At 37.2% G+C, this 12,428-nt stretch overlaps 1 protein-coding gene across 1 annotated transcript in view; it reads right to left on the bottom strand.

Annotated features, from left to right (window-relative positions):
• The window catches only part of OSBPL6 (oxysterol binding protein like 6), a 210,586-nt gene that overhangs the window by 15,498 nt on the left and 182,660 nt on the right, over positions 1–12,428 (bottom strand). Inside the window, exons 15-17 of the mRNA XM_019654014.1 lie at positions 7,587–7,694; positions 5,708–5,845; positions 128–238 (exon numbers count right to left, since the gene is read on the bottom strand). Coding sequence (XP_019509559.1) covers positions 128–238; positions 5,708–5,845; positions 7,587–7,694 — 357 coding nt within the window. The remainder of the gene's footprint in view (positions 1–127; positions 239–5,707; positions 5,846–7,586; positions 7,695–12,428) is intronic.

Raw genomic sequence — 12,428 nt, 5'->3', positions numbered from 1 at the left:
AACAGATTATACAAATACAAAAATCTACTGGACAATCAACTGCAAAAAGGAACAATTAGTGAGGTGGAGAAAAAGTGACTGTTCATTGAAACACCAGTGTTGTAATTTGTTATGTGGACAGAACAACCCAGAAGCTCAAAGGATGCCTACTTTGCCGAGAAATGTTGTCTGCAACACTGGTGTTGTCTTCAGATATATTATCACTCACATCACTGATGTAAGACTCATCATCGGAAGCCTAAGGAAGGAAAGAATACAGAAAGGATCAGAATTTTTGTTCAGTCTTGAGGGGTGAGAAAAATCAAACAATGAAACACAACAAGATGTTGCCCAAATGAGAAGCAGAGGTCATAGTGGGGAATGTACTTGGCACATGTGCAGTGAACACTTCAGGGTCTTCCATGAGCCAGAATATAGGATTCGTCAAAGTAGCCCTGTCTTTAAGTAGCTCTCTGTCTTAGTTGGAGTAAGAGGCTGGGGGAGGCCAGGACATAACCAGAAAGATTTCAGTACAATGCAGTAAGAATGTACAAAAAAGGAGGCCCTATGACTCCCCTTAGAGGAGTCAGGAGAGGCTGCCCAGAGAAAATAATATTTACACTGGGTGTTGGGAAAATTATTAGAACAGGGAGAAGCGCAGGAAGAAGGGAGGGTGTGCAAAGGCAAAAGCCACAAGAGAAACATTTAATCCAGAGATGCTAAGAAGCTGAGTGGCTATGCCAGAATTTGGGGAGAACAGGAAGAGGCTCTGACTACGAGGACTTTTCACGTCAACATAAAGGGTTCACATATAATCTTATGAGTTATTAAATGCAAGGGAATGATAGTATCATATTTAGTTTCAGGAAGATACATGGCAGCTTTCCCTAAGGAGGACAGATAATAGGATTCTACACAGGTCCGGGTAAGAAATACTGACATCTCAGATTAAGATTGCCACAATGGGGATCTGCAGACAAAGCTGCTTAGAGAGCCATGTCTCAAGTGTAATGAACAAAATTTGGCAGATTATTTGTGCGTGGGGGAGGAAGATTTAGGGATAAGAAGAAACCAAGAATGAAGACACTCTCTGGGTGAGAAAAACATGGAACTAAAATGAAACCAAAATTTGCATGAGAGTAAAATTTAGGGGCAACATATGTACTCAGGGGAGTTAGAAATGGAGCAGATAAGAAAACAGAGGAGTATGGTAGAGCTATTTAGAGGAATGAGAAAACCTAATGTCTCTACTGCAGGCAAGAATGCTAACGGTATTTATTTACTTTCTTCAAAATGGAAATAGTGCTATATTTTTTCCTGCACATAAAAACAAAACACTCTTATTGTAAAAAATTAGAGGGTAAACAGATTATACAAAAATCACCCATCACTCCATCACCTAAAAGAAACCACTTTTAATATTTGGTGGATGTTACCCCCAATTTCAATGCCTACACAAACATATTGATGCATCTATCTTCAGATACTGAAAAAGGAAATCAGCTTACATATTAGGCTATAGTGCTCTGAATATATTTCCATTCTAATAAATATAGCTCTTCATCTTTATTTGGAATGACAATGTATTTCATTAGACAGTTATAACACAAGGAATTTAATCAGCATTTAAGTTGTTGCCGACTTTTTATTATTACAGACAATACAATATATTTCTGTAAATCTGTCTGGCAATTTCATTAACATTTATTCCTAATAGTGAAATTTCTAGGTCAAATGGATCACTTTTAAGCTTTGTACCATGATGTCAAATTGCTCTCCCGAAAGACTATTCATTTGTTCTTACCAGCAGTATATGAGAGCATCCGTCTCTCCACACCCACTTAAACACTACACTTACCAACCTTTTTAGTATCTACATACATAAAAGGTCTCTTTTTAAAGTTTGAATTTCATCTTCTGTTAATTTTTCTTAAATTTTACATATTTTTCAGGTTATCATATAGGTTACACATTTTCTTAGTTTGCAATATATTTTTTAGCATTGTGCCATTTTTTTTGCACAAAAAAACTTTTTGTAGAAGTTTTAAATTTGTATGTGATAAAACCAGTCAGTCTCTGCCTTTAAGATTTATGTATTTATTGCTGTTACTTTTAAAATTAGGGTTGAGAAAAGCTCATATATTTAGGGAGAACAAAGCGATGGATAGAATGATCACATGCATACATGAACAATGACAGTTTTGCTTCTGCACACTGAGCAAGTCTATAAAGATAGCAAATTGAGAATAAAGTCCTTTTCTGATTCTTATTTTCCCACTGCAACTGACTTCCTGTTCCCATTGACTGCAACAAATCTCAAAATTAAACCATCAGGCTCATAAAATTCACCTTCTTAAACTTGATAGAAAAAAAAAGTAGACCAAACTCTTCCACGTGATTTCTCTGAAAAAAGCTAACTACGCACAATTCTGTTAGAGACAAATGACTACCCAAACCAAATTCGTGTTGCATGCATGTTCATTGTTTGAACAATTTGTTAAGAAAACACTCATGTTTATCTTACAACAAGCTATAAACAGTCTATTCCTCTTCAATTTCTAATCTCTCCCAAACTAATATATGATAGAAATGGTCCAATACCCGCATCCATTTAGAATGGTCCATGTAGAACGTAAAAGAATTCTTCAATGATGTGGGCCCTGAGTAAGATCTGTATCATAGGTGTCAGCCATAGGCTGGCAGCCCGATCCACTCATGTCATCCTGTACTTACATAAAGTTAAGGCTTTGCAGTGTTATAATAAAACAGTGACTATATATTCATTTTCTCTCCCATGGTCAAGAAGTCCTGGAGCCAAATATTTCTCTGTACAGGCTTAGGGATCCAAAAGAGTTCAGGAAATCTTTTTTTCTAAATGCAACCAGGCATGTAGCATTGCAGAAACAAGTTTAAGAGCAAAGGTAAGGGAGTAGATCACTCTAGAAGCAAGAAGAGCATTCTTTTAAAGGGCTGTGCACTCATTAAGTGAAGTGCCTTGGTTGGTATCTCATACAGAGAATTTTTTGCTTGGTTATAGAAAATGTTAATGGAAAACAGCTAATGGTCAGATGTTTCTTAAATTACCCGTGTGTTCAGGTGCTCTAAGCATTCCTTCCTTAGGTTAGCAACTATTTATTGAGTACCTCTGGGCTCCCCAGAACTGCTCTAGTGCTGGGGACACAGTGGTGAAATCTCTTCCCTCATGGAACTTACATTGCAGTTGGGGGGACACACACAACAAACAAGTGAAACATATATTTTGTTGGACAGTGATAATAAGCGTGAAGGGAAGAAAATAAGGCAAGAAGGGGATATAAAAGGTCAGTGGAGAAGAAGAAATGGTGGCTCTGAGCTGTAGATAAGGCAGCTGGGTAGGCTTCCCTAAAGGTGACTTTTGAGTAAAGGACTGAAGGAGTAAGGAATTTGAGTATGTGCTCCCTGGGAAAGTATTCCAGGCAGGGTGGACAGCAATTGCAGAGGCCCACTCTCCTTTGGCAGCTGTAGTGCAGAATCTACTGCTGGAGCCTGCAGCTGCTGCTAGGATTCCCACATGGAAGTAAACTAGCCAGGTGGGCTCGCCAAGTCTGTTGGTGTGAAGACTCGAGGAGACTTCTGGGGGGATCTCATCACCATGGAACTTAGAGATGGCAGGTGATGTTGACTCAGTAACAATCTTATCCCAAGGAAGTGAAGGAAAATACCCAGGTATTTGATGTGAACACTTAGGTAGAAGAGTACTTAGATAAGCAATAAGCGAAGCATGGGTAAGTTTGTGTTTTTTTCCTTGGTGTGTGTGTGTGTGTGTGTGTGTGTGTGTGTGTGTGTGTGTGTGTGTAAGGGGTTTGTTGATTAATTTGTTTTTGGATGTGCTGAATTAGAGCACCCAGTTGGCAATGTCTCACAGGCAGCTGGTTACTGAGCCGACTCTTACTCTCTTCTGACCTGCTCTCTCTTTAAGCTTTAGACTTGAATATCCAAATGCTGGCCAGATAACTCTACTGAGAAATCTGATGAACTCAGAATGTCTCAAAATGAACATGGCATCTCCATGCCCCTCTGCCCTCTACTTCCTTGTGCCTCTCTCTGCCATTCTTCCCTTGGGGGTGGCACCACCATCTTGCTTGGATTTGTGCAATAACCGGCTTCATGTCCTCTTCATTTCTGCATTGCCAGTGTCTGATACAATTGGCAATTGGGCTCCCAGTTGGGTGCGACCCCCAGAGCTTGGAAACAGGGAAATAAGTTTGCTTTCTGGGAGATAAGCTATAGTCATCAGATGAGGGTCAGAGCCCAGATAATGTGGAGTCAAGTTTGACTGTAACCTGATGGAAGAAGAAGGACTGGTCAGCAATGAGAGCTCAGAAAAGAAAACACTGGTACCATGTCTGCACATGATGGTTCCTAGGGAAACAGAGATTGGCTCACACACACAAATGCACTCTCCACGTGCCAAGTATCCCTCTAATGCAGATGAAACCTTGTAGCTATTACGTCCTGGCTCTCCTAGCCTTGAGTTCACGCAACTCACTTTTCCTGCTCCCATTCCTTCCTCGCTCACCAAACAACCTCCTGACTGCAATTAGACCGCCCCTGCAGATTTGCCTATAGGAAAAGGGACAGTAATCAGCAAGCATGATTATTTTGTCTATCTGATAGTATCAATTATCATTATGAATAATTAAACTAGTACTCTGGCTTGTGAATGGGAGTCTGTGAATCCGTTAATGCATGACTAGGGATCTGAGAGGCAGGTGAGTGGCATGGTGCGGTGACAAATTTAGTATCTGCCACAAGAATTCTATTTTACCTTTTCTCCATTATAAAAGTGATATATGTGTTCATTACTTCTTTTCCACTTATTTATGTTTCTAAAATCACTCATAATTCCAAACAGCCACAAACAACTACTACTAATTATCAGGAAGTTTTCTTCCAATCTATTTTCTATGCATATGGAAATAACACTTAGCAACTATTTCATTTCCTTTTTGTGAAAATGCAGTACAGATTTACAATATCAAATGACAAAATTTCTAATCAAGAATTTGACTGCTTCTCCCATGCAAAAAAGAAAGAAAGCATACTTGACTGAATTTCAGTGAAAAAATAAATTTCTGCAACCTAACCAAAGAAGATATTCCCTGTTTCCAAGACCTTGCCAAGACTCATGAGCATGAAAAATAACCCAATAATGCTTTTATGATAGCCAGTGGTAACCTCCAAAAACCATAATTACCCTACTAGATGTGCTATACATTGCCTTTCTAAGCTAAAATTTATATCTCTAGCAAAGATGTATTTAAATATATTATATATGTGTATATATATAATATACACACATAGATATATGTGTGCACACACACATGTGCAAGCTTGAATGATTTTTCAAATTCTCTATTCTTTCCACATTTATTAGCTAGTCTTCTATAAAAACACTCTGTCATCAGCTATTTGGTTACCCTCAAATATTAATCATACGAGAAAGTCAAAACAAATGCTTGATTCTTTCCTTTTATTCATCAAATTTAAGAGTCATAAGTTGATGGCCAGAAGCACTAATTGCTCAGTACATGGGAACTAATATAGCTTGCATACTTTTGGCCTTGCTACAATTTGGACATCTTAACATGATGTTAAAAAAAAAAAAAAGTTCCATAGTCTTACTTTCTTTAACCCAAACTCACAGTCAGAAGCAGTTGGGAATGACACATTAAGGAATCTTACTTACCTCATTCTCTGATGAGCTGGCAGACAGGAGCACTTCTTGGGCATCGAAGAACTCAGAGACAGACTCTGACATGGAGAGGCGGCTCTCATTGGCTACTTGCTGTGACAGGGGGAGACTGACATGGATTTGCTCACCGGCCTACAGAAGAGAGAAGCATATGGTGTAATTGTTACTGGAGCAAAGAATAGCTATTTGTTCAAATTAGACCATGATGTACTAGCCAGATTTCTAGAGAAATTCATACCATATGTTAAAAGAGTTGTGGCCACAAGTAGTTTTCACTTGCGACTCAGTAATGACCACTGCATAAATTTCCTTTCAATATGTCTAAAGAATCTAAAATGCATGGTTGAAAGGTGCTGGTAGCATGATTTGATTTTAAATCTATGCTTAATTGATATTAACTGGAATTTAACAAGTTGAGTCACTATCAATACCAAGAATTCATTGTAGACACAAGTTCATTCTCATATACTTAGGTCTGTCATTACTAGCCATATTCTAACCAGTATACTAAACCTCAAGAAGTATTTGTAGAAACCATTATAGATATTGTAAGAAAACAATCTACAAGACTAATTTTTATTAGACAGGATCTATAAAATTCATTTTCCAATTTGATTAAAATTTTAGCCAATGAAACATATAACTAGACATTAAGCCTCATTTAAAACTGTATTTTTATTCAGTAAGTGATAAATATTGTTCTCTAGGAAGCTATCTAAGTTTCAATAAGAAAAATATGTAAGACAACTATTATATATATATATATATATATATATATTAGTACATATTTCAGATTGGAAACAAGATTCAAACTGAGACTGTGAACTAATTTTTGAATGACAAAATTTTAGAAATACTTCTAAGTTCTAGGCAATTGAGTGAACATAAGTGTTATCAGAGATCATGGTCCCATGAGGTAAATAGACATGTAGTGAGTGGGCAACTTAAAGAGAAGTGGCCTTGGAATGGTATTTCTAAGCAGTTAGATGCTAGAACCCTCACACCTGTAGATTTCTAGTAAAACATGTTTTTAGTGCAAATATGACCTTCATATTAGTAAAAACTCTCACCTTGTTTTAACTAGTTGTTAAAACCTTGTTACATGTACCACTGTATCTGAAGCTTAAATATTACTGTTGAAAAGTATAAATTCTCATGGTTATAAAATAGTAATATTATAAAGGGCTATAAAAAGAAGTACACACTTAAGTTTAGCCCAAATACTAAGAGTTCTCCTAGCTTGTTATCATTGCTTCAAAAATTCTTCTGAAAATGGAATAATAATAGCACCTACCTCAGAGGGTCATTGGGAGTATCAAATGAGATACACATGTAAAGGGGTTAGCACAATGCCTAGCACATAATCAGCATTCACTCAACACATTTTAGCTATTATTATTATTATCATCATCATCAGTAGTAGCTGTAGCAGCACCACTAATATTATCTTAGAAAGGTCAGGTGACTCCTTAGGACTTTTAAAATAAACCTTAAGAAAACTTTTATTTAACACCTTCTCAGCTAAAAATGTTTCTTTCAACATTTCACGGGCCATTTCATGATAATAAACTTTTCAAATGAAGACTGAGACAGACACAGAAAATTCATAAGCTTGAGTATATATAAGCTAAATATTGAGTGGTTCAGGTGAACACAATATGAATAGATAAAAATATACATTGATCACCAAGAATAAATGATGTCAAGCTCATGTACATCCTTTATTCCAAAGAACACTGAACTGTCAGCAACACAAATATTTATTCAGGGAATCCATTAAAAGTAAAAGAACTGTATAAAAATAAACAAAAATATGCAGTAGATATAGATGCTACAAAATAAGTACTCTATAGCTATTAAAAATGAGCCTTACCTCATCAGGGCTAGGAATAATATTTACGCTGACAACCTGATCACAAATAATAGATTCTGAATGTATTCTGCTCAACCGACTCCTTAGGTCAGCATTCTGGTTGAGTGCCTTAAAAATAACAAAAACTGCATATGTAATTTCAAATGAATAAGCAAGCATTAAACAGAACAGCACACGGGTACATTTTAGACATCAAAGACTATGATGTTCTTATTTGTAACTTTTGGAGTCATCATAGGCCAGATCCTACTATTAAGAAGGAAATAAATGACTCAGAAGTAAGGTATTCATTTCTTTTTTGTAATTTAAGACCACTACTTAGTAGGTTAGTGGGTTGAAAGAGTTCATGGATTTCATAAAAATGATGTATGGAATTTTCTCTCCCTTCATGTTAGGCCCATTACATTTAAGCCCTGTCTGCCACCACATATATATTACATTTTTACATCCTGGGATAAAAATTATTAATTCTTTCAATTTATTGTTTTAGTTTCTAAAGTTTGGGAGTCATTTCAAAGCCAGAGTGTTATCTTAAAAATGATTTGGAAATGGAATGAACAAAAACTGACTTTACATTTTATAGAATTATATTTTAGTTTGGTGAAAGAAAACAGTTGTATTTTTCATTTTCCAGGAGCACATCATTAATACATATGACAGTGCAGCAGAGCTAACTCAAGCGCAGACCAAACGATGCCTTCACTGAAAAGTGTAGACATCGACAAGCATAATAAAGAACATAACACAGAAAGGAAACTACCTCCAAGTTATATGCATCACATTACTTTCAGCATAAGGAAAACACCATGTGCTAGGACACAGTTTGGTGTGCACGTCAAGAGAACAGCTTAACATAAGCATGGTGCCCTACAGGGGCCCTGGGGACAAAGGTACATGCATCACACTGATGCATGGGAACATGTCCCACACACATAAGACAGATGAAGCTACCTGGAGCTGTGTCAAGTCTCAAGTAAAAGACCTTTGTGAGTGAAAGGCTGGGCAGCTCCTTTCCTTCCCATTAAAATCACCAGTAAGAAGATGGAAGTGAATGTTTTAGAGAACAGAAGACAAACGTCAGGACTTACTGAAGATAAATGTCATGACATCTGCCCAAGGGAAGCAGCATTCTGCTTTTCTTCATTTAGAGTCAATGAATACAGTAAACCACTACATATACAAATGTCATATCATAATTATAGCTCTGTACCTATTAGAATACTCAGGATCAATTACAAAGTGGCTAAACGTCACATGTGCATAGCGCAGTGCACAGTCCTTGGGCATGGAGCGTAGAACAGCCTCTCCTCTCTCCCTTCTACCCAGCTTCTGCTTTTTGAGGAGAAAATTGTTCACTTGCAGCTTTTGGCTTTTGTTTAAAGTTTTTAGAACCAACTTGTAAAATATGTGCGAAATATAACACACTTGGTCTTGTGGGCTGTCAAGTATTGATGGATTAAAGATGGATACAGACCTTACAATCATTACATTTGTGGACAGGAGGAAATGCGTGTCCAGTGTTAGTAAATAAACTATGTGTTTCAAAAGGAAGAATCCTAATATATTTACATGCTGCAAAATTGCTCAGGGTCATTTTTCTTGTAGCAAAATCTTAAACACTTGGAATTTGAAAAAAAAATACTGCATTACTTGTATCCTTTGTGACTACTACATGTATGCTTATTGGTTCTTTCATTATTTCTCTGTCCACAATGTATACTAAAAGCTGTCTTAATTCTTGGAATAATTGGAACCAGATGTATTTTGCTGTCTTGGAAGTGGGAGGCCTCATGGCAGATTGTTGGATGGTTTTAACTACAGAATCACAACCTTGACCTCAGGGTTTCCTACAAACCAACTAATGGTGACTTTACCCTCTGTTGCCACTGGAACAGAGTTAATGGAACAATGCCCACCCCCCACCCCACCCCCGCCCCAGAATTCAAGGGCGAGGATACATAATGATTTTCCTCAGGATGGGATTTCAACACAGGTTTGCCATTTATAAGGAAAGTTGTTGATCTGTTTGTTCTGGATATTTTAAAAAGTTAAATTCTCATTTAAGCTCTCATCTCGTCCAATATTCATTGACTGTGATCCTGCTGACAGGAGTTATGTGAAGGCACACAGGGAATGGGCTCAAATTTTTAAAGGAGTATTTTATTAATATGTACACAGTGGTAGAGAAACACTGTTACACAGCACAAAAAGACTGGAAACAAATACGATTGCAACTCTGACAACCCCAGTGGGAGGAAGTGTAAGCACACAACCGAGCATGCAACGGCCCTTTCTGTGCATCTTCCCTAGTGGGCTCCTCCTTTTGCCTTGATCATTCGGACTGTTTTTGAAGTTTGCTGCAAGTGCCATGCGCTTTATGGGGTAGCACTCTCAGGTAATACTTAGGGTCACATTTATTATTTCCCTCCTTGAAACTCAACTATTTTCTCTGTTATGGAACGGTATCTTGGAAGCCTTGGGAACACTGAGGAATACAGGTATTTATAGTGAAATGATGCCATTAGTGATAATTAGCATAGAACAGCCCAGATAATGGCAGGAACAATGTATGGAATGCACCTAAGGAGCATGAACAGTGATGAAGCAAGGAAAAAGGAGGCAGATTACCAGCCACTTGTGCCAGCCAATGAGCAAGAAAAGCTATGGGGACTTGTCAGTCATAACACTAGTGTCTTAGTGGCCTCTAGGACCAAAGGCCTACCAGGGAGGCTCAGGAACTCTGCCTGGATTCTTCACCAGGCAGATTCTATGTTTATTCCCACGCCTTGCTTTCGTTAGTCAGCTCAGACTGCACTAAAAACTCTCCACAAGGTACGCTCATTTCCCCAATGTCTCACGTCCCTCAGACACGTTCAAGTCTAATATAGCCAAGAAACACACAATTCCTTTCCAATCTATAAAAGAAGTTACCATCTTGAAGATCTGAGCCAGAATCAATTGCCCAAATGCCCATTTCCATGGCTATGAAGTAATTCACCCACCCAATGGCAGACAATGGATGAGAACGAGAATGTACCTGAGACTGAGGAAGATGCTGGCACATACATTTTACTGAAAGGAACCGTGGGCTCTGGGAAGGCAACATGGGAGGAAGCCAGACAGCTGGAGATGGATATGAAACTTATGGCAAGATGGAATCATCAGACTCAAATCTTTTGGGTGAAAGCAAAGCTGGTTCAAAAGGAGTGAGAGAATGAGTATGGAAAATGTCAAAGCTACAGTTGCCAAGAACCAAATCCTGGGTATCTCTTAAAAACCACCTTGTTTTTCAATTTTATAATAAATATATACTGAGATAGTATATTTGGAAAATGCCAAATGTAGGAAAATAATTTTTAAAAGTCACACCTTACTACCCAATTTACCAACTGCTGATAGCTTGGTATATATATTTTTCCTAATGAGTTTTTCCACATTATTTAGTGGGTGCATACTTCGCATCCTGTGTCTGCCACTTATTCTTTGCACATAAACATTTATTTTATTGTGTAAACTCTTTACAAATATGATTTTAAAACTTGCATAAAAATGATATTCCTTATTATTGGGCACTTAGGCTGTTACTGATTTTTATTAGAATAAATAAAGCTGCCATAAATGTTTAAGTGCATAATGATTTTCTACATTCAGTATTACTTCCTTAGACTACACATATCAGCCATGGATCAAAGGGTCAAAGGATAAAATCTTTTTAAGGATTTAATAAATATTGCCAAATTATGCCCCAAATGATATCAATTTTAATTTACTAAATAGCTAAAAAAAATGTAAAGGATTCTACAAAGAATATCTTTGTACAGAACAAATGTGGCCAAGTCTCAGAACTGTGGAATGCAGGAACAAACAAATATATATGGAACTTTTATCCCAACACTGAATATTTATGTGAAATGCTATAGATAGGAAGGATGGTCAATACTATGTTTGGGATTTTAATTATGCTACTCTGTGCCTTAAGTCAATTTTTTTTGCATATATTCTCTTACACACCACACTTCATTAATTCTAAGACGTACATTTCCCCCCACATTTAACACCTCTGAACCACTGAGTCACTTTACTTGACAGCAGGTTTTTTTTTTTTTCTTAGTAATGCACAAAACGATGAGACATCTCACAATTGGTGGTATATTGATTCATGAAATACAGTAATTCTGGAAGGATAATATTCTGCTGCTTATGTTTGTATGGACCCAACACCCACTGCATTTAGCACAAGCTGTGCACAAATCTTGGGATCAGAAATCAGTCACACTAGTAACAGTGACAAAGCATAATGTATTGAAGATAGGCTCAAGTTAAGTTGGCTCTTTTATTATTATAGTCATGGGGTGCAGTCTTTTCAATACTATTTGATTTTGGTGTTCAGGGCACTACATTCAACGGGACATGAATCATAGCTGTTGTGAAATAAAGTCATTTACAAAGGGATAGATGTCACACAAAATGTGCTGCCTCTCAGGTGTGAAAGTTACTTTTCAAGTTTCATGGAGGTAACATAACAGAATTATGTGTGTCTTTGTGTACAGGAAGATCAGGGAAGAAATATCAGTTTAGAAGAAGAATTCATTATCCTGTTCAGGAATTCATTATTACCCACCCAAGGCAGATAACAATTTATGCTGAGCATGGAGTGAAGAATGCTAATTTCATATATTTTGTATGCTGTGTGCTTTCTAAAAAGATGCTGGAATTTTCCAAGTTTGGTATGCTTAAAATCTTTGTTTTCTTAATATGGAATTGGCATAAAAATAGGCATATAGATCAATGGAATAGAACAGAAAGCCCAGAAGTAAATCCAGGCATATACGGGCAGTTAGT

The sequence above is a fragment of the Hipposideros armiger genome, unplaced genomic scaffold (genome assembly GCF_001890085.2).
Source record: "Hipposideros armiger isolate ML-2016 unplaced genomic scaffold, ASM189008v1 scaffold_212, whole genome shotgun sequence".
Taxonomy (NCBI): Eukaryota; Metazoa; Chordata; class Mammalia; order Chiroptera; family Hipposideridae; genus Hipposideros; species Hipposideros armiger.
This window is presented reverse-complemented; position numbering and strand designations above follow the sequence as displayed.